The sequence below is a fragment of the Marmota monax genome, unplaced genomic scaffold (genome assembly GCF_021218885.2).
Source record: "Marmota monax isolate L192 unplaced genomic scaffold, Marmota_monax_Labrador192_F-V1.1 WCK01_AAM20220418_F8-fsc00112, whole genome shotgun sequence".
Classification (NCBI taxonomy): Eukaryota; Metazoa; Chordata; class Mammalia; order Rodentia; family Sciuridae; genus Marmota; species Marmota monax.
The window spans coordinates 3,606,927-3,630,872 of record NW_026692073.1 but is presented as its reverse complement, the minus strand read 5'-3'; the positions used below and the strand labels follow the sequence as shown (position 1 = coordinate 3,630,872).

Below are 23,946 nucleotides of genomic sequence, written 5' to 3'. Positions count from 1 at the left end.
CTCAGGCATGCAGCAACAAGATCTGCAGGTGTTCCACTGCCTAACAACTAGCTGCATCTAACTGAAGCTCTCTCTAGTGTGCAATTAGAGAAATTAAAAAAAGAATAATCACCAAGGGGACATTTCGAAGAGAAAGTAAGCAAATCTCTGTAGTGTTTTGTGGGAATAATAAATAGGTATTTATGGGTCTGCCTGATCCTGGGGCTCTCTAGAAGCTGCTGAAATGAGGAATGTGCTGTGTATTAATTACTTCTGAAGGAAGCGAGAGTCAGGTGGATCCTCCTCCCCACTCTCCCAGCTACTTCACTCAATTAGCACCTTCAATTCATTCCTTCCAACCTTAACAGCTATCTTTACCCATTTTTTTATTTCATTTTCTTCCATGTCTCAGGATTCCTCCATCTACATTTTTTTGTGTGAACCCAGGGGCACTTAACCACTGAGCCACAATGTCAGCCCTTTTTAACATTTTATTTTGAGATAGGATCTTGTTAAGTTGCTGAGGCTGGCTTTGAACTTGTGAACCTCCTGCCTCAGGCTCCCAAGCCATTGGGATTACTGCCATGCGCCACCACACCCAGCCCTGCGCCACCACACCCAGCCCTGCATCTGCATTCTTGATCCAATTTTTCAACTTATTCCACTTTTCCTCCCCCTTACTTCCTTTTACCTCAACATACAAACGTGTTCTGCACTTCTTCCTGCCCCAGAACTTTTTGCTCTGCATACCCTGTCTCCTGCCTTCCTAACTCCCACTTCATTGTTACCTGCCTTTGGCCTCCAGAGTTCCAGCCCTCCTCAGCAAAATCCCTGTATCCTCTCCTAGCACATTTTACCCTGGTGATCATCTTGCGCTGAGTCCTCTTTCTCTGCCTCTGACTGCCTGATGAATGTAAGGATTTCTCACAACCCTCAACTTCTATGCTAACTAAGTCTCCAGATGTATTCAACCAAAAATGCCTGGATTTAGGCGTAGAGCTTCCAGAAGCTAGTAGAAACAGCTCAAGAACTGTGGAGACTGAAACGACTTGGGGCCTCCACTTCCTTCTATGGCTCCCTGTTACAAGAGTCATAAGAAGATATCCATCAATCCCCTGACATATCACATTGCATGATAGAGTGAGTACCCAGAGGCAAAGGAGAAATCAATAAATGATGTCTGAAAATATAAAACCATGAACTGCAGCTGCCCAAAGTGTCACATTAATCCAAGTTAGTTTACAGATCCAGCTTACATGGGAGATTATAAGTACTTGAGTTTGGAAAGTTGAACCCTCTCTTCTTGTTCGCTATCTGTAGGCATTCTGTGATTTAAAAAGTCATACTGAACACCAGATCCTCTAAATAAATTCACTCCGAAGCAACAACCTGAGTGGGTACTGCATTCATCCACTCACGCAAACCTCCCTTCCTAATCCTGTCATACACAAGCACTCCACGGAAGACCACTTAAATAAATATGCTTTGGAATCCTGTTCCAAAGGCTGGTTGACTGATTTTTATTAAACCAAGCCAAAAGGAACAATAAATTCCTAAAACCTAGAAAACACCTATGTCTTCAGAGGCTCAAAGTCAAAATCTCTTTGTTGGAAAGAATTCCTTGGGAGATCTCAAAATGAGTAATGACTCACAGGGAAAGAAGCCAGAAATCAGAGCAACAAGAGCTCGAGGATTAATACCAGTGTTCTGACTTACAACCAGAAAAGTACAGTTCCCTGGGGCAACTCCAGAACTCAGGCATGACAGGCTACAAGGGGCCAGTCCCTTGGGTACCACCTGCGAGCAGGATTCTGGCTCCAGCCTGGGCCACTGTGATCTACAGAGGAAAACGCTGAGCAGAGTTCAAACAGGGGTCTTGGGGTAGTATTTTTCTGACTGTAAAGTAGTCCATGGACGAAAATAGAAAAAAATCTTTACACATTATAAATAAGCATGAAAATCACCCTAGGAATGCCTTTCAGAGCCAGTAACTAACTACTAACATTGGCATTTTTTCTTTTAGTTTTTTCTCTACATATTTTACATATACAGATTTTCACACTGGTGAGATTATATTAAATGTGAGCATGTAGCTCTTTTTTTACATACTCAATACCCTTTTTTATATACTCAATATACTCACCAACATTTCTACCTATCATTAGAGACTCTTTGTAAACAGGACCTACTTGATATTCCAGCATCGAGGAAACAACCAAAAATGCTTTTTTTTCTTATAGTTTGAACATTTACTTCCAATTTGTCTTCAATTTCTAATTAAGTCTATGATAAAATCTTTGTGCATAAATCTTTGTCTGCACTCCAGATTATTTCCTAAAGGACAATGTTGAAATAGTATAATTCACAGTATCATTATAGTTTATTTACATTTACTGAGTTCTGAATACATATTAAGCACTCTACTAATTACTATAAGTGCATAATCTCATCTGAAGAGATGAAGTAGACAATCTCATTATCCCCACTTTACAAATGAGAAACTGAGGCTCTGGGAGTTTAAAAGTCCCTTGCTCATATGTCACATCCAGACCAACTCTGGGGTATATACTTTTAACCACCATGGGAATGAAAAACAAGACAAAATTCTTAATATGTGTCAAAAAATTCTTTCCAGAAAGTTTGTATCAATTTATATTTCCCAGAACCATTCATGAGACTGTTTCATCATACCTTCAACAGAACCAAAAAATTTAAAACAGCAAAACCAATCTTGACTAATTTGGTTGGTGATAATTGGTGTTAAGTTGTTTTTATTTGTGTTTTTTTTTTTTTTTTTAAGTGAGGATGAGCATTTAAAAAGTCTGTTTCTTTCAAACTGCGACATTGAGATTATTACTTTACTTACAGGGTATTCAGGATGGTGGGAGGGGGAGAAATGACCCTACATACATCATTATAATTGAGTAGTTAATAGGTATGTCCAATAATAATCTGAAATATCAATATCAGTGATTTCTTCCTCACCCACTGTGACTTTCCTGCATTGAACCAGGAATGTGGTATCATCATGTGCTCCTAGAGAAAGTCATCAAAATCAGACCTACAGAGGTACCAGATTTTTGGCAAGGGTCATCACTCAATGGTAAAACACTTGCCTGGCCTGTGTGAGGCCTGGGTTCAATCCCCAGCACCATCTAAAAACAAACAAAAAGACAAAACAAAAAAATTTGTAGATCTCAGGACACAGGTAAAGGAAGAAGGGGAGAAAGAAAGAAAGAAAGAAAAGAAAGAAAGAAGGAAGAAAGGAAGGAAAAGGGGGGGAGGGAAGGGGTAGAAGGAAAGAAGAAAGGAAACCCAAATGTGCACTGGAGAACTAACAGAGCCAGGTCCCCTATCAAATCAGCCCTATATTATTCATCTCCCTATCCCACCCCACAAAAGGTTTTCCAGATGGAGAGAAAAAAGGAGCAGGGAGACCATTCATTTTTTCCCTGTCTCCTCTCCCACAGAATTGGTTTAGAGACAGCCCAGTGGAATGTTGATCCAGTGTTCAGATGGACTTGGGCTGCGCTTCTTTCCTTAAAGAGAGCTCTCTCCAACTTACATTCATGGGCTTGAGTGTAGCTCAGTGGTAGAATAATTCCCTAACATGTGCAAAGCCCTGGGTTCAATCCCTGGCAATGCCAAAAAAAAAAAAAAATCAAATTATGTCTGTGCCACCAGGGATGGAGATGTGGCACAGCAGGTTCAGCAATAAGAGAACACAGGGTAAACATGGAGGCATAGAAGTAGCTTGGCTATTACTATGGAATGCTATAGGGTGAGGACAGGATGACATGGAAGTATATAAGAGAGGAACCAACTCAGTCCAGGAAACAGGGAAGACCTCCCAAGGGAAGCCAGGAGTGTGGGTTCTCTGCAAGAGCAACCAGGTAAGGTGGAGAGGTTTTGGAAAGGGTTCCAAAAAGAGGGAAATCTTCGATGAAAATCCAGTGACATGGGATGCCTTCAAGACCTGGGAAAATCCCAAAGAATGGGAAGTCTTCAAGGAAGGGAGAAAAAATTCATATATGGCAGGATCTTAAAGAATATAAAAGGAACCGCTGAGGTCCTGGCTGGGTCAGGTTTGGAAGACCACAACAAGTCAAGAAAAGAAGTTTGGAATATAATAACTTCCTAAAGGCAGTTAGGAATTTGTGTTTTGTATCCATCTGCTGAAGTTTCTGTGTTTTTCTTACAGATTTAAATAAGAAATCGTATAAATGAGAGAAGACATAAAACCACAGCAGAAAACCAACAATCCAAAAAAACTCTGACATTCAGCTGCTGTCAACATGAAACGTTTGCGAGGAGATGGGATTAGGGTCCGTACTGTTTACTCCCCCCTTTCCCTCTGTTACATCTGCAGAAGTCCCTTCTTGGCAATTAACATCCCACAGCTGAACTGTTCTTAAGGGGCTTATGCTTGACTAGGCAGGTGAAGAATTCTAACATAACACAAGTACATGAACACCACTGTGGAGGGGAGTGCGGGTCTCAAGGAGAACCTTGGGAAGGAAGAAAAGCACACCTCAGGTTATCTTCATGTCAGTTCCCAAAACTCTTTTAAAAAGGAAAACAAAGTAGAATGTGGCCAAATAAGTAGTACCTAGTAGGTAGCACTTACATAATTGTCAAGTAAAAGGAAAACAATATCGGAATAAATACTAAGGAACTGGGGAGAATTTGGAGTCCCATGAAAAGGTCAATGTAGGTGATACTGACTGGTTTCTATCCACTTCCAGCCAGGAGGAAAAAGGTGCTACCTGACTGTGTGTGTGACAATTTTCAAGTGTGTTGTCAGTTACAATTTGAGATGATGACGAGAGAAATATCCCAGTGGCTAGCCAAATGTATTAATTATATAGTCTAAATGCAATTAAGAGATGGTAGGAGTCCTGATTCAAGGCACTGCGGGAGGTGACGTGGTGCCAGTGATGTTTGACACCAGTCACTTTACACTGTGGACACACTTTCTTAGAACTAAGCTGATTTGGAGGCAACCCCTGAATTATTCTTGGTAGGTGTTAACCTAATTCAGATCCTTATTGGACTATGCTGTAGTAACACACCCATCAGAAATTGTGTCCTTAAAAGGGCAGTATCTTCAGAGAGGCCAACAAACCCCAGAATGAATCCCCTGTCTACTCCACTCCTGTTCCTGCCCAAAGGTGATTATTTGAAACAATTTCCCAGGACACACTATAGAAAGTTTATACCACTGCTGCTTAATCTTTACCAGGATTTCAGTTACTAAAATAGGGGAAGTGAGTTTCCAACCCACCAATCTAGCAGCCTCTGCAAGGATTAGTGTCCCATCCTAAAATCCCCATCTGTGCAGTGAGGCATTTACATCTGATCTTCCTGTCTGTAATAAAAAGAAAAATAGGAGGTTGGCCTCTAATATGTCTACATGGTGAGTGTGCATCCATTAATTGCTGAAGAAAGTGCCAATTCTGGAGGTCGTCTCAGATTTCCTCCCAGTGCCACTCAGTAAGTAAATTCTTTCTTGTCACTATTGCAATTACAATGGTGAGTCTTTACATATGACTCATTAAGGGTGACAAGGAAAGAAGAGAGACACAGGGTACCTTTCTGTTTAGCCTGTTTCAAGTTACTGATGTCTAATAAGCATTTGTGTAGTATGTGTGTGGGGGAGTGGAATTCCAATTGTTTGAGTATGTGCCTCTTTGTTAGTAAATGCAGTGAATTCATACTCTAAACAAGCAAATTAATGAACACATTACAAGGAAGCCTGGAAATGAAGTACTAGCTCCAGATAAAATAAATACAGTTCTTGTTTTGAGCATCAGAAGGTTCTATTTGTTTTGTAAATCTGCGCAGCATGCAGACATGCTAAAAATTTCAACAGATAAAAAATTAATGTTTTGACTCAGCAGCTGCAACATCCCCTAATATGTCACCCTGCAGCTGTGAGGAAATTGCATGTGGTCATCACTGTGTGATGCTTTCTTCAAATCACAAAGGCTCTGCTTCAAGGATCAGTGAGGATTACCCACAATCATGATGGATGGAAGCACACAGCAGTGAAATGACTGATTTCAGGTCTTTGGAGCAAAGTCAAAAAAGCTTGAAGATATTAAAGTAAATGTGTACTGTTGAAGCAATAGCTTTGGATTTGAGTTTTATGGGGCAGTGACTCCTTAGCTCATAAATAATGACCTATAAAGATAAATTTAGACACACAGTGAGATTTTTAGTAATGTCCTGTCAGTCGATTAGGTTCCTGATGCAACTACATTCAGTGCATTTGGAAGTGGTTAAAATAATCAGCACTTGTAGCTGTTCCTCATGAGGTAAAAAGGAAACAATTTCACACTGAAACTCAGGCCCTTTATAAGATGTAGAATTTGGATTCTGATGCCTCCTTTAAAATCGATGGGATTCAACTTGTGAGATAAGTACAGAAAGGATCCCAAAATAACAAGTGGATGGCAGACAAGAAAGAGGAATCTCTTTCCTTTTCATCATTACTCTAGGCTCAGCTCACCCATAAGCTCTTAGAAAGCATGTGTTCTTTTTCTTAGAGACTCTGAATTAGTGCAAAAACCATAAAACAAACAAAACAAAACCAACCAGCCACATAAGCAAACAAAACTTCCTTCTTTCAGTGCCTACGGCCATTGCTTTACTCTTAGCAAACCAACCAAACAAAAAGCACCACAATAGACTGACCTTCATGTGAAAGGACATCGATTTCTACCCAGTATGCACAAACTCACCAATGTGTTGGGAAGGCTTCAGTAGGAGCCGAGAACACAGACCATTTGAAGAAGGTGGCCGAGGGATGTGGCAAACAGCAGTGTCAAATATAAACGCAAAGCTCTCAGTTTTGGTGCCAGATCACACCACCAACAAGGGGACATGAGCACATACCTGCTTGTGGATCTTGACACCTTGTATCCCATCTCTGTTTTACTTGACTTAGCTTCAAAATAGAAAATGGTTCACTTTATTAACACTTTTGGCAAGTCAGCTGGGTAGGAGGCACTACAGATGATACTATGGAAGACCGTACATTGAGTCAGACTCAGAACCTTCCCTTGACAGGTTCATGGAGGAATGACAAGAAAACCACACACAAAATGCTGTGTCAAAGAAGGTACAAAGAGCATTTATCCAAAGGGAAGAAGAGGGCCTTAAACTTTGATGCTCGGTGGATAAATGCAAATGATGCTAACTAAGGACATTCTTAGCACAGGGTATAGAGGAAGGGGATAGTGTGGAATGAGGAAGAGAATTAGCATGCCTGGAGCTCTGGACACACACTTAGTGGCCAAGGGAGACCAGAGGCCTTGGAAAGCAGGGTGAGGAATTTACAATTCATTTGGTAGGCAATGGGAAGCCATCAAAAAGTATTGAGCATTAAAAAGTGTTTTATAAATCAAAGCCAATATTCAAGAAGAGTTACCCCTCATCTTGGGAAGAAGCCAGAGACTTTTAATAGGGAAGAGCCTTTTGGGGAAAAAAATTGAGGGTACTTTCTGGGAAAGATGAACTTGGAGTTTTGCAGTAGAAACAGAAAAAAGGTAATATATCCAACAGCTATTGCATAGGTAGCATCTGCAAAATATGGCAGTGATTCGAATATGGAAAAGGGGTAGGTAGGAAGCAGCTGTAGCTCAACAGTTTTGAATTGTGCTGATTTAAGAAAAGTGGGTGGAGACTTTGAGAAGAAAAGGTGAGGTTTGTTTGCTTTATCATCGGATGTTACTCCTTTAAGCAAAACAAAACAAGAAATCAGACTTGTGGACTGAACATAAAGGTAGTGTGGAGAGTGCATGGGAAGGCCATGGTGGGCAAGACCACAAAGCGTCAAAAAGAGTAAATAAAATGACCAAGAAGCAGAGAGAGCCTGATGGAAACTGAGGCCAAGGACACAGCAGTCACGTGGGTACCTTTAAAGAAGCACTGCTTGGGTATAAAGCCCAGTTCGACTGCTTACTGGCTACAAGCTGGGGCAGATGGGTTATTATCATTAACCCCAGTCTCTTGTGTTGTAAATGGAGATGCTATAAGACTGATATCCTGGGGTTGCAACAAGGAGTATATGAGATAATGTATGTATACAGATGGCACACAGTAAGTATTCAATAAACATTTATTATTCTCTATCTGTACTGGGCCCCATCAGAACCAATATTAATACTGATGATCATTGTGTGGGTCAGATTTTCAACAGTGTGACCAAAATACCTGACAAAAATAACTTAGAGGAGGAAAAGTCTACTTTGAGTTCACAGTTTCAGAGAGATTTAGTCTAAGGTCTAAATCCACTCCATTGCTCTGGGCCAAGGGGAGGCAGAACATCATGGTGGAAGATCATAAAAGAGGGAATCTCAGGCAACCAGGAAGCAGAGAGACAGGAGAAGGGGCTGCAGAGAAGATGAGCCCTTCCAGGGAATTGCCCCACTAGTGACCCACTTACTCCAGCTACACTTTATCTGCCTACAGTTATTGCCTAGTGAGCCCATTCAAACTAGGGTGAACTGATAAGGTTACAGTGCTCACAATCTAATCATTTCACCTCTGAATATTCCTGTATTAACATAGGAGTTGATGGGGGGGCACCTCATATCACACCATAACAATCATGCTTGCAACTAAGTCACTGTTTTTGTCCACTACAAGTAAACCACAGAGATTTGCATGAATGTAAGGAAAGAAAGTTAGTGTAGCCTTAGAGTTCTATTGCCTTTGGTACTGAAGAGGATAAGCTATGTTTAAATCCATCTGTGTTCCATTAACACAGACCTGCAAAAACATTCCCTGAAATCTGGGTCTGGCTCACAGTTCCCACAAAGACATCAGCCACCCTGATTTCACTGGGAGCCTTATGGATGCAGAGCTTGTAAGTAAGCTTTCTGTGATTACTACACCTGGATAAGGTATGTTTAGCAAAAGTCACATGAAGGAGAAAATACCTGTTGTTGTTGTGATTCTTTTTTTTTTTATTTCCTTTTTTAAATATAGAAAGGCCTTAATTTAAGCATGGATCATGTTTTTGTTTTCTTTTTTTTATTTGTTTTTTTATTGGTTGTTCAAAACATTACAAAGCTCTTGACATAGAGCTAATAAATGAATTCAGCAAAGTGGCAGGATTTAAAATCAACACGCATAAATCAAAGGCATTCCTGTATATCAGCGACAAATCTTCTGAAATGGAAATGAGGAAAACCACCCCATTCACAATATCCTCAAACAATAAAATACTTGGGAATCAACCTAACAAAAGAGGTGAAAGATTTATACAATGAAAACCACAGAACCCTAAAGAGAGAAATAGAAGAAGATCTTAGAAGATGGAAAAATATACCCTGTTCATGGATAGGCAGAACTAACATCATCAAAATGGCAATATTACCAAAAGTTCTCTATAGGTTCAATGCAATGCCAATCAAAATCCCAACAGCATTTCTTGTAGAAATAGAGAAAGCAATCATGAAATTCCTATGGAAAAATAAAAGACCCAGAATAGCAAAAGCAATTCTAAGCAGGAAGTGTGAATCAGGAGGTATAGCGAAACCAGATTTCAAACTGTACTACAGAGTAATAGTAACAAAAACAGCATGGTACTGGTACCAAAACAGGCAGGTGGACCAATGGTACAGAACAGAGGACACAGAGACCAATCCACAAAATTACAACTATCTCATATTCGATAAAGGGGCTAAAAGCATGCAATGGAGGAAGGATAGCATCTTCAACAAATGGTGCTGGGAAAACTGGAAATCCATATGCAACAAAATGAAACTGAATCCCTTTCTCTCACCATGCACAAAAGTTAACTCAAAATGGATCAAGGAGCTTGATATCAAATCAGAGACTCTGCGTCTGATAGAAGAAAAAGTTGGCTCTGATCTACATATTGTGGGGTTGGGCTCCAAATTCCTTAATAGGACACCCATAGCACAAGAGTTAAAAACAAGAATCAACAAATGGGACTTACTCAAACTAAAAAGTTTTGTTTTTGTTTTCTGAAAGGAAAAACTCAAAGAAAAGAAATGCCTTGAAATCTTCAATCATCCCTCAGTAGACAGTGTGATCTCTTAAATAAAACACAAATAGAGACAGGAAGAGAAAATCATTAAAAATTTTGGAGAGAGATTGGGTAAGCAATTCATAGTTCAAGCAAAAGGAGATACGGTGACATGATGAGAAATAAGAAAAGAAAGTGCATTACCAAAAAGATGATAAGGAAAATAAAGAAGCAAGTGTTTTAAAAAAAATAGAAAGCACGAGAAAATTGAAAAAATATAGAGATAGAAGAATAGGAATGGAAAGAAGAGGAAAAAAAGGAGATAAGAAGCAAAATATGATTTGCACTGAGAAGAAAGAGGTCCTGGATCCAATTACTACGCATTAGAAAGGGACTAGATGAGACATTGGGACACCTGATTTGAGTCATTTGTTCTACCTGACATTTCTCAAACACCACCTATGTGCTAGTTAGGCACTGCACTGAGCTTTTAATTCTCCAGTCAACAAAAATGGGAATTATCTAGTATTCCCAATTCTGCAAGAAGCTTTCTTGGGATGATCAAATGAGTAAGAAGTTAAGCAAATGCTGTGAAAAGTATAAATCCACACACCATTCTTACTATTAACAATAACATGGAAAACTGAGCTATAGTATTGGAAGTCATGTTTAACCTATCCTGGACCAAGCAAAAAAATCATCTCTTACTCATTATCAACCAGATAAAAATGGTCAATTAAATTAAGTTACATAAACATAACTGAACAGTATTTAGCCATAAAAAATGAGAATTATGTGGATACTTCCAGTATTGTCAACACATATTGTGTTGCACATATTAACATGCAAATTAACGTGATAGTTAAGAGAAAAAGAACAAAGAATTACATAGTTGTTGACTACAACTATAAAACTGCAGTTATATACTCCTTAAAAATATTAAAATAAATGTGGAATGATATAAATTATCAAACTTGAGTATGTGTTAAAATGTTTCTTTAAAGTTGATCATTTAATAAGGATAATATACTACAAGAACACAGGAACATGACAGTGTATACCTCATTCAAGAGACTAACAAGTTCATGCAACTTTTCTTGATAGCACTTCTCCAAGCTCCCTTATTCGTCATACCAGACCCTGTCAATCCACTAACCAAAAAAATCATTCCTGAGCTCCTATTGCGTGTTCTCAGTTGTTCTATAACATCATGGAGTACTACAAGTGATTAAGTATGTGCATTCTGGATTCACTCTCTAGGTTCAACTCTTGGTTATATCAATTGCAACTTCAGTAATTTTGAGCCAATTATTTAACTCTCTGCATTTCAGTTTCTTTAATGTAAAGCTGTAAAAGGATTAGTAGCCACCTTAGAGGATCACTGTGACTGTTCATTGGCAAAATACATTTGGAGCAATCAGCACAACACTTTACATACTAAGTCCCCACAACCATCACCTATTATTAGATCTAATACCGAGTGCCAGGTAACTGGTAGAAACTAGTAGCATACCAGGAATTAGACATGGGAGATGCCAAGAAAAGGCTGGTCTAGAAGGGAAGAAATCTCAGCTAGGCACTGAGGGATGGATTTTGATAATCAGAAGGAAGCAATTACCACTACATGTTTAGGGTTTGTGCCTCTTTCTTTCCTTTTCATTTGCAACTGCAAAGCCAACCTGTCTCCCCACATGGTAGAAGCTGCTACAGAACAGATCTGGCTCTCATTGGCTCGCCCAGGGCTCCTTCCCAGATTCTCAACTGTGTTCAACTTGAACTGCACCCCGCCCCCACACCACCACATTACTCAGTGTGGCAGTTGTTATCAGCTTATTCACAATGAATATCTATTGCTCTTTTAATCTGTGCACTTCTACTTTTTCACCAAAAAAATTTTAGGACCCTTCTTTTAGAAATTATGACAATAAATGGAGAAAATCATGGAAAAAAACTCAACAGTGTTTTTTAAAAAAATTGGTTTGGAAGAAAAATGTTGACAGTTATTTTCCTCAGGAAGCAAAAGGGTAGAAAATGTGCATCTCTTTGGGTGACCCCTCTGCCAGTCCACACAGAAAGGAAGGAGGGAGTGAGGGGAAAAAGAGGAGAGAGGGAAGGAGGGGAAAGGGAGCCTATGGCATACAGGATAATAATCTCATTTTATCTTTAGTACCAAATATAATTCAAAACACTAATACCGGTTAGTCCAGGGGTTTTTCCAAAGATCATTCTGTAAGCCATTGTTTAGCCCTGTGAAAGGCTACCAAAAAAGTAAGAGAGGGTTTTTAATGGAATATTGGGGAAATGATGTCCAGGCCACCATATCTTATCAATTCATAATGAACACATGCAATTATAAAGTTCTAAGAAATACTGGAATAATGAAAGTCTATTAACTTTAATTAACCAAAATGCCTGATCAAATAAATATGAGAACTTATTTTTTTCCCAAGAGTCTTTGTTGTATGTAACACCTGTAACTGTTGCTTAGACCCTGAATTCCACGGAACACAAGATGAAATACGATCAAAGTCATATTTATTTACTGAAACTTGTTTTCTTTTGCTTATATTCCCATATGGATGGTGAAACATGAAAAAATTCCTGCTGAAACAAAAACACTTTTAATCCCTCAGAATTCCCCCATTCTAACAAATCAGTGATTTTAATTTTTTCCAGTATTCCCCTCTGCAATATTGTTCTCTCAGAATTATTACCTTTTCCCACAAGAACTAAAATGTATAGCCATCCCATTAGGCATCCAGAGAGCCCAAGATATTATTATTATTTTTTTAATGCATCTGCATTTGACATTTCCCCCTCAGGTTTTTATCTGTGTTTTCTTTTTAATTTTACCCACTTCTATGAACAGGAGAAAGCTTTTAGCTGCAAATGATAAATGGATAAAGCACCCCAGGCTTTGGAAATTTTTGATAATGTTGAGATGTGGGAGAAAAAAAAATCTATGAAGAAAAACCCTGGCTCTCCATAGCACTTAACCATGTCTATCTCAATGTTATGCACTCCTGCCTCTCACCCCAGTTCATTTATCTTTGTTGAAAACCCTCAGCCCAGGCCTAAATCTCACTAACTATATATTTTCTTTGATAGACTTAGAGGAAAAAATCCCAAACATATGACATCTCCATATGTGAGAACACATTGAGGTTATTGGACCTGTTCCCAGGATGTGTTTACTCTTGTCTGTGTGATAGATTAGATGTAATTTTCTTTTTTAAACAGCTAAGTGTGATTAAGAGGTCTCCAATGATGATCTGGGGGTACAGCTCAGATAGTGAATAAGTCCCACAGGTAAATCCCACCACCCTGTAAGGCTCACCATAGAGCAGAGAGGCCCTCCAATGAGCTAGGACTTCTCAAGGACGTTGAAGGATGCTCCACTGATGACACAGCCCAGGGTGGATGACCCTCCATTCTGTCATCACATAGCTCCTCCTGACACCTTCCTGAGTTTAGATAAAACTCATCTAAACATTCCACAAGTTTAACTACAACCCAAATAAGGCAACACTTCAGTTTAAAAAACAGAATTCCAGGAGAAAGGTTCAGGGTAAACTTAAGATAGGAGACAAGTTCCTGGTGGCTGCATGAAGAAACCGATTCACTTGTCCCTTTAGTCTGCTCCTGAACAGCTGCCCCAGGAAGTCCAACTGTCACCCCAAGTTCAACTTGTCTAAATTCAAACACATAGTCTTCCTCACTCTGTGTTACACCTATTCCTACCTGTGGTACATCTATCTACTCCCATCCCTTGAATTTCTATGACCTGAAACCTGGGAACCATCTATAAAGCACCCTCTTCCATTATCACCAGGTTTAAAAGAAATTGCCACTCTTGGATTATTTCTGCCCACAAAACAGAAAACATGTACAGATTAACCTAAAGTCACACCCAACGAAGGCAGGACTCCCTCCCTTCATTTCCTCAGCAGTTAACTCAATGAAGAGCTTCATCTCTCAGGTGGATTCCACAACTACTTCCCAATGGTGGTTCTGTCCTAGTCTCATCTCTCAGGCCGTCTTCCACAGATCTTTCATTTTCACCATGACACTCCCTGCTTAAAGCCTTTGTGAGATCATCTCAGCACTGCCTGGATGACAGAGCATGTTCTTAAACTGAGTAGAGCCTTTCTGCTCTGCCCTGCTTCCCTCCACTTCAAGTCCCACACTTCCCACACCCAGGACTGACATTCTACTTAAGTCTTCATGGGTGACTAAGTAGATATCTTCTTTGGAATTGCTGGATTGCTCTATTCTTCAAAACTTCATGCTCCTCTAATTCTTACCTTTCAAAATCCTATCAGTTGTGACATGCTCCAGAAAGCCTTCACACCCCCTTATACAGACATTCTAGTCTGGGTTGGGGTCCTGTCTTGCAGGTTTATCAAGGATCCTGTACCGTAAATAGAGTACCACAGCAACATCATACTAATCAATACCCTCCTCTCTTATGGGCACTGTGTCCTCCACAAATCTGTGTGTTGAAGTCCTAAACCTCAGAACCTTTGAATGTCATCACGGCTGGATATAGGACCACCAAAGAGATAATTAAGTTAAAATAAGCCTCAGAGTCTGATCCTAATTCAATCTTATAATAAAAGAAGCCAGGGGGGAGTCAATGAAAGAAGGCAACAAGAGAACAACCATTTGCAAACTAAGGAGAGAGGCCTCAGGAGAAGCCAACCCTGCTGGCTGTTGATCTTGGACGTCTGGTCTAGAAAAGCCAGGATTTCTTTTTTCCATCCGCTCATCAATTTTCTCAATAAATGTCTTCATCTCTCATGTGGATTCCTGCAACTACCTCCTAAGGTCTTTCCGCCCTCATCCAAACCATCTTCCACAGATCTTTCTCTTAAGACACCCGGCCTCTGGTGTTTTGTTATATCAACCCTAGAAGACTAATATTCCTTCTGTCACTAAACTAAGTTTCTTGAATTCAAGTTCCATCTTTGTACCCCCAGAGCCTAGCACAGAGCTCAGCCTGCCATGGCACTTATGTTTAATAAATGCTCAATGAATTGGTAAAAGGATGAATGTGTTACAATGCTACAGATGAGTGAGAAGTGTTTAGAAAAGGCATATATTTAGTGAAAGAACAAGCCTTGGGCTCAATGCATTTCTCTAAAAGTAACAATTGAAATTACTACTCAAACTTCTCTATAACAAATACTATTCCACCAGTCTTCACCGAATAAATGATTCCCAAGCACCAGACGATGGCTATCTTATTTTAAAACATTATTTAGTACACTTAATTCCCTTGACAGCCAGTCTTTGCCTTTCCTGCTCACATTAATGGGACCTGATCTTCTAAGACTAGGGACTCACAGAATCATTTAACTCAGTCCCATGATTCTAAAGGTCCCATATTAGCCTTAAAAAATCAATGCATTTCCTAATCACCTAATTTACTATCAAACAGTGTTCTGGACATTGGCAGGAACAGAGCTCATTAAAAAGTAAAATTTTCCAATATCCTTATATAAACATTTATTTATAAAATATGTCCCAGTATAAAATTTTTAGGGTCCACATGAAAATAGATTGGAAATAGAATAAGCCATCATTAAGGGTGTAGCTTTGGTACTACCTTCTCATTCTTCTCCCTGATGCGGATCTTTCCTTGTCCATCTTTCACACAGCTTGCAGATTTCTTGCCCATAACACTCCTTTAGTCAAGGAACAGTTTTCTGCAAAACTCTCATAACCCTATCACCTATAAGATCAGTCCACACTATTTTGCCCAAAACTTTGGATTTTTTAATACTCTGGTTCCAATTTAAATTTTCCAACACTTTCATTTAATATGCTTTAATGCCAATCATGTTCTTCACTCTGGTTGGAGGACTCACTGGCCATGAACATCCTTCTAGGCTTTAGCTTCTAGGCCTCTCTCCTGGAGGAATCAAAAAGCCCACCTGACCTCCCTCTAACTGAATCCTTGCTCTTCTTCTCCTGTATGATGCCTTCCATGTCTTGTTGCATATCTTTCTATTGAACTCCTACAGCCTTTACTGCCTATAAATGTTACTGAACATACATTTCTTTATACGATTCGTTTTCTGAGTCTTTAGTTCATCTCCTTAAGAAGGCTGAAGGGTCTCTGTGCTCCCTCACACAGCAACTAAGTAACTTGTGGCTTGGTGGGTCCTTAATACTTAACTACTAATGTGTTTTAACCATGTGCTATGATTTTAATATGGTTTGGATCCCCCAAGGACCCTTTGTGATGGAAGCCTTGGTCCCCAGGGTGGTGCTACTGGGAGTAGTAGAAGTTTGTTCCCTCTGACTTCCTATTTAGTAATATAAGCTCTAACGTACACACATGACTTCACCATGATGTGATGCAGCTGAGAGAAGGGCCTTCACCAGAATGGAAGTGAAGCTAATGCCATGACCTCCAACCTTCAAAACTTGAAAATAAATAAACCTTTTCTATTTATAAGTTGGCTGCCTCAGGTATTTCACTGTAGTAACACAAAGCTGACTGACACACCGTATCGGGTCTTCTTAGTTCTCATAATAGCTCCTCCTGTATATCCTAAAATAAGACTCAGTAGCTAAATTCAAGCTTACAAATGATGATAACAGTCAACCCCTGCTATCATCAGATTCTCCTTTGGGAGGTAGACACCAATGTCTTCCCTTTGTCAACTTCCTAAGACAGACCTTACTACAATGAGCAGCATGAGCAAGGAGACTCAGATCCTGAAGCTGGTAGGGTTTCTGATTAGTCTTAAGCCTGAACTTGGAGATTCTACTTTTCATTGCCTCTAAATTGTTCCCAGTCTCTGTGACTGGGCTTTTCAGCTACATTCCTACAACTTGACAGTTTTGAGTCTTCTTAGAGTTCAGAACTTATCCCCAAGTCTAGCATGAAGATCTTGCACAGAAAGGAATGGATCACCCAGGACCATGGTACCACCAGCTACACTGCCACTGACTCGCTTCCCTCTGCCCACAACCAGACTGTGATATCCAGACTGAATGTGCCTGCTGGACACTGTGACCTAGACAACTGGCCATGAGTCCATCCTGCCCAAGGACAAGCCCTCTAGCACCCATTCTACCAGGTCCCAGCTTCCTCGCCTTTACCATCTGCCCAGTAGCAGAACTGCTAAAGGCAGAACTCTTCAAATTTCACCTATAATTTAAAGAAGAGGGTAAAACCGTGTACACAGACCCATTAACATTATATTCGTCTGTATAAAGTCTTCGGTGACAGGCTCATTGTCTTCTTCACTTTCTCCGCAGTATTCCAAACATCTGACCATTAGTAGAGACTCAAGATTTCCTGATGTTGTGTGAATGAATAGATGGATATAAATGGCAGATGTCTGCAACGTTACTGAAATTTCTCTTTGCTTTCCTAATTTGTTGTTTGTTTGATATCTGAGTTCTAAAATGAGAATGAAAAAAAGAATCTCATCTCCTGAGGCAACTGGTCTACTTTTGGGTTAATCTCCTTAAAATTTCATGCCTGGTTATGGCAAATATTCTACCCAGCAAGGGGAGACAGAGGGACACCATCTTTGGAGTGAGTGTTTTGACAATACACTTTACTGTCTTAAAATGATATTGCCAACTGCATACAAAGGTACTAAAGTCATCCTTTCACTCTTCTTTAGTATGAGATTCTAAGGTTTTTCAGGTCCTGCAGGAATATTATTAGATGTTCCATTTGAATCCACAAATATTTAGTAAATGCCTGCAGGCGAGCAGTGCAGAGAATTCCCAGACATGAGACAAGTATCTATAGAAGAGTTCAGCATCTGAGCCCAAAGGATAAGTACAAGAGCCCTTTATGCCTGCTGTGAAGAGCCCCAGCAGCAGCCTGGCAATTTCCAAGGACTTTGAAGGAAGTTCCACTCACCAGCACAGTACCCCACGAGATTGAGGAACTGCTCTTCCTTGCAACTGGTCTTACACTTCCCATTGGTAACAGTGACATGAGGGTGACAAGAGGTGCAGTCGGATTCCAAGGGCCCATGGCACCGCCTGCAGGTCGGGTGGCATTCTAAAGGGAGAAATAGAATTAGCAGCTCAACATGCAAGTTCATGAAGTATTTAATGCACTCTACAAATCTCAAACTCTAATCATCTTTTGAAGATTGCAGAGCAAGGCAGGCACTCCCTTAGACCTGACCAAGAGACTGCACTTCTGCTATTAATAAGAATACTGTTGGGCTGGAGTTGTGGCTCAGCGGTAGAACACTCGCCTCACACGTGCGAGACCCTGGGTTCGATCCTCGACACCACATAAAAATAAATGAATAAAATAAAGGTATTATGTCCAACTACAACTAAAAAATAAATACTTAAAAAAATAAGAATACTGTCCACAAACATAATATGGAATTTAGAACTATAAAATTTTGTGTAATGTGTTATACCTTCCAGGGGAACCAGAATGACCATCCCCATCTGTATTAAATAGGAAGTTCAAATCAGAGTCACAAAGCACAAAGATAAATGGTAAAACATCCCCCACTCCAAAATACCATGCTTCAAAGGGAGAATGAGATAGGGAGAAGAGGGAGATATTTTACTTCTCAGAAATTCCTGGCAGATGGAGGGATCCACACAGCAAGTGATACTGAGACTTCTCATTAGCCTGTGTCATCAGCCAAGCTTTCCCTTCTTCACACAACTTGAAAGTCTGTTTTATCAGCAATACTTAGTGAAAATATGAAGAACAAGAAAAAAAAAAAGTCCTCTCTGGAGGTTATCATGAGCTGCATCTGAAGTTCAACCCCTAAAGCAAAATTATGTCAAAGCTATGTCTTCCCCAGAAAAACCACCACGTGAACAAGAGGTACTACACTGCAAAAGACCAGGTGAGCCTCGGGAAGGGGTAGGCAATAAAGATAAGGGTGGCAAGGAATCAAAGGATGTTGCAGCAGCAGCTGCATTCACGCAGCCAAGGCAGGCAGCAGGCAGCAGCAGGAGCAGGCGCATGCGAGGAGATTTAAGGATCTCTCTGCCAAGGACAAGGAGGTCTAAGCAGGTCTGATTCCAAGAGGTGGGGAGGCAAGGGACTGGAGCTGGGTAGAGATTGCTGGAACTGATGAATTCCTTCCTGGCACACGACTGGTGGAAAGCAATGGTGCAGATTTCAAGTCAAGTCAACTGCCTCTTGCTTCTGGCAAGAGGCCAGAAGAAGATAAGGAGTTATATTAAAAAAAAAAAAAAGCAAGCAAGAAAATGAACTGCTGATTAGAAGGAGAGTACTAACCCCCTTTTACATTCCTAGGGCTCTCGACTTTGAAAATGCCTATCTGAGAGCTGCTAGCATTCTCAGGATGATTCCCCCACCCAGTTCTTCTTCCCTACCAGAATATTTCCAGTGACCTGGGTGCCCTGCTGCTGGTGGTACCATCCATCTGCTGATTTCAGGCAGACAGAGGAGAGTTAGAGCTGCACAGAGTTTCCTCCTCGAAACAATTTTACACACACAGAAACCAACTGAGTTAGGAAGAAAGCACCTAGGGATAGAAATGGCTTTCAAGGTCAACTCTAATGACAAAGAAACCAGGAACATTCTCCCACTGGGCTTGATAGAGTGTTTAAAGTAAAGCAGCTCACCAGGGACCTAGAGAAATTAAAAAGGTATCTGCGAAAAGGAAGAAAAATCCAGAATAGAAATAATATTGATCTTCAATTGTCTAAATTTGTGTTCAATCTAAATTTTCTCTTCTGAGCTTTAAGGCTACCCAAATCTACCAAATGTTAATTTATTTAAAAAATATTTTATGAATTTGTTACATGTGTTCTGACTCCAGAAACACATATAATACGATTTTATCACAATGAGCTTTTTCCTATTAGCTGGCTTCAGCCATCTAGTTTTGGAAATAAAATTAAAAAATCACAATAGAATGTGTTTTGTCTTCTTTCTGTCCTGTAGATACAAGAAAATACAGTCCTACAATAAGGTGCTTAAATTTTAGTATTTCGTCAATTCCAATAAAATCCTGCACTAATCTGAACTAGCAATTTCCAGAATCTCTGTCATTGAATTACAAAGGTACTCTTAAAAACATGTTGGACTAACACATCAACAAAGGAAATAAATACCTCTCTCCCCTCTTGCTCTATTCTGTGGTAGCCACAAGAACAGAAGATGAAAACCACAGTTACCTGTGCCAAATGCCTGATCCTATAAACATGCATTTGCACCTGCAGTAGTTTGTCTCCACGATGACCTCCATTAAACCCATCCCTCACTGTACGCATAAGCCATTCACCTACTGAGGGATGGAGTCTATTCCTTCATACCCTCAAACCTGGACTGTCCTGCTTTGACCAAGAGAATGTAGTAGAAGTGACAGCAAGACTTCTGAGGTTAGATTATAAGAAGCATGGACATTCTATTTAGTAGGTCTCTTAGAAAACTCACTTCAGGGGAAGAGAACTGGTGTCTAAGAAAACTGACTAAAGAAGTCTACCAGGCTGTGAAGAAGTTCACTTAACCACAAGAGGCCTCATCAGGTAAGAGACTAAGCAGGAGGATGATATGTCAATGAAGAACCCACCTATAGAATCCTAAGAGAAAGCTGACCAGGTGAGTCCATCAACTCCCAGAACTGGAAAAGATGAAATAATCTATTGTTTTAAGCCACTAATTTGGGGTGGCAATAGATAACCAGAGAAAAACCACATTGTAAGAGATAAAGTAAAAAAAGTTAGCCTCCTTGAGTACTGAATCTTTAAATTTTAAATCCTTCCTCCATTTCTTATGTGACAAGGAATGGGAGAGAAAAAATGGAATAGTAGGCATCTAAGAAAAGTGTGTGTGTGTGTGTGTGTATGTATATATATAGTTTTTCCTAATATGGGGAATTGTTTATGACTTAATGTTTGGGGAAAAGTAAATATCAAAAAAGTATAGTTCTAATGTTGTTTCAGCTAAATAATAGCATGCATAAAAGGTAGACTGAAAAGAACTATATTACCAGGTTAAGAGTTGTTGCTTCTGGTATGTGGAATTATAAGTGATCCCCACCCTCCAAACCCTTTTATTTTTCCTATTCTGAATTTTAAAAACTTTTACCACAAACACATACTCCTTTAATAATCAGAAAAAAACCTTTAAAATTTTTAATGAGCTATAGGAACAAAGAGTTATGCTGAACTGAGTTCTGGTTCTTATAGGTCATTAGCATCATTATTTAATTTATGAGGGAGTTATTTATTCAGATCATGGTCTCCCAGGCAAGAAAACACCTAGTTCCAAGTATATTCAAATAATTGTTGTCTCTAGGGTAAAGTTGACTCTAATTTTTCACTTCATCCATGCTTCCTTATTGGCAGCACAGAACTTCACATTTTCCCTCCCTCTGTACCTCTACACCTGTAAATTGAAGACAAGGCTTTACAGCCCAACCCTAGTCCCTGGTATGACAAGGTTTCTAATTACACTGTCTGGCTGCGGTATGAAGAGAAAGCCTAGGTATAGGGACTCTGCCCCAGCATGTTACATACTCACCTGTACAACTACCTTCCTGGTTAAAGTAGCCCTCAGGGCACTGGGAGAGGCACCGCCCATCCAGCAGCATGTGGGAAGGCCTGCAGGCTGTGCAGTTATGAGGGCTTTTCCCCAAACACTTGAAACAGGACTGGTGGCAAGCTGGGAGAAGGACAAGGCAGAGGAGATGATTAGGGAAGCTCCATAGGACACGAACAGGAGGTCTAGCTCACCCTCACATGAACATGTCTGGGTTGGAACACGTTTTGCACATTCACTTGGTTTTCCCAACATGGCACACATCTCGTACTTCTTTCTTCAAGGAGATCTCTTGCAAAGCAAGCACTTGTGGAACCAGATTAGGTAAAGTACAAATGCCACAAAACACACATAAGCATTTGCAGAATCATACCTGTCTTTCTCCCCAGTTGCCATTCTCAGAAAATGCAATATAAAACAGTTCCCTCTCCCTTGGGCCAGCTCTCACTGTCACTAGATACCTGGCTGCTCCTCAGGCTGTCCAAGTTAAAGAGAAAGGTGATAGAGCTATGCTCATTGATTCCACAAATGTTTCTACAGTGTCTTCTCTGTGATGGAGAACAGACATACACAGGCAAGGAGAACCATTCAACATTTGAGCTGCTCAAGCTAGCTATATCAACAGACAAGCAAGTAACCCAATTACAATAAGAGAGAGAGATAGTACAGGACAGAGGATGAGTGTTACATCATAGCTCTACTTGACCTTGACTTGGTGTGTCATTTCTCAAGGCTCCTGCTTCCTCTTCTACAAATCAAGGACACAAACACTACATACTGCACAGGGTGTTGTGGACACTAATGGGGCTGATGCATGTAAAATTTTTAGGATAGTGCCACACACATAGTAAGGGCCTAATAAATCTCAGTATAATCCACAACTATAAAAAGAGTAAAGAAAAAGAAAACATTTCTGCCTGCCTTCATAGGACCTCTAAGGATAAGGCGGACATTTGTATCATTTCCCAAGAATGGCCTTTGTATTAATCGTGCCTCCTTGTTCTCTGTATTTCTGATTCTATGTCTTCTGGGACAATGCTGATTCTGCAGAGAACATCCCTCCCAAGGCTAGATTCCTAGAGACAGGAAAGAATTCTCTTAGGAGGAGGCCTTCCTATGCAACTAACCACCACAGAGTTCCACCCCAGAGCCCCACCCGAGCCCTCCTTCTCCTGCTCTCACTCTGGGTCACTATTCTAATTAAGATCCTATTACTGGATCCTATTCCAGCAGGTGACCCCATGCATTTTAAACCATCTTCTGTCCAATGGACAAGAACTCCAGACTGCAGGAATATCCTGATGAGTCTCCTCTTGCTTCCTCTATCAAAGACCCCTACTTACACTACAGCAGTCTAGGAGGCAAAAAAAAAAAAAAAAAAAAAAAAACAGATGTAGTTTGACAACACAGAGATCTCCATTTCTACCAACCCCTAATAAAATGTAACATAATATTTGACATACACAGAGCTGATATTCAGCTAGGATGTCCTCGTCCATCAGCACTGGCTGTTCAAGTATTAGACTACATTCTTTGGCTGGTATACAAGCCTTCTAGTGCCACACTTTGTATCTTGCCCCACCCATCAAACAACACCTAAATGTCCCAAACCTGTACCAGCAATGCTCCCCATCCCTACCCCTGCTATTGACCCTGCTCCTAAGCTAAAGCCAATGCCTATGCCCACTGGGCTTTGCTCTGCCTTAAGAATTTATTTTATTTGTTTATAAGAATTTATTCTTGTAAATAGCTCTATTAGCACAGGTTGCAGGAATTTTTTTTCCTAAGTATTCTTTAAGAAACAAAATGCAATTGGTAGACCGAAATTTAAGCAAATAAGAGAAGGGTACACATTAGCTCCCTATTTAAGACATATTTAACACAAAATGAAATAGCATGTAATGGAACGTCAGATGGCAATATTTCAAAAAACAGCTAAATTATACTGTCAATGCAAAGCTGTTCCAGGATGACTAAGGGAAGCAACCTGAAGCAACCAATATTTTCTACATACCTAAATAAATATACTTATGATAATACCAATATGGTTATATTAGTCTTTACAAGATTGCTAAAATCCCTAGCTCTTCCTGATATACTTCCTTAATAAATAGGAAATCAAAGCGTATCACTGTGGAATTGAAAACCGGGGAAAGATGAATTAATGCATGATGAGTACAAACATATTTTATTTCATTCCAATTGGTTACGAAGTCAATGTGATAGCCTAGCACAGTGAATAAAGGTTATTACTGTATATAAAACAGGAAAGCAGAGAGGACATGCAAGTTGGAGGGTTGGTAGGCCAAACAGTTCAGAGGGAAGTCCTTTTGCTACCCACAGGATTTTAGAAATAAGTCCAACTGAACAACACAGCTGATTCAGAATTGCCTCCACTGGAAATGTCTGAGAACCAAATGGATAATGAGCTGATTATTGGCTG

At 40.0% G+C, this 23,946-nt stretch overlaps 1 protein-coding gene across 2 annotated transcripts in view; it reads right to left on the bottom strand.

Moving 5' to 3' along the window:
- The window catches only part of Fras1 (Fraser extracellular matrix complex subunit 1), a 460,021-nt gene that overhangs the window by 161,451 nt on the left and 274,624 nt on the right, over positions 1-23,946 (bottom strand). For both annotated transcript variants that reach the window (XM_046459197.2, XM_046459211.2), the window contains exons 19-20: positions 21,486-21,626; positions 17,871-18,014 (exon numbers count right to left, since the gene is read on the bottom strand). In XM_046459197.2, coding sequence (XP_046315153.1) covers positions 17,871-18,014; positions 21,486-21,626 — 285 coding nt within the window. The remainder of the gene's footprint in view (positions 1-17,870; positions 18,015-21,485; positions 21,627-23,946) is intronic.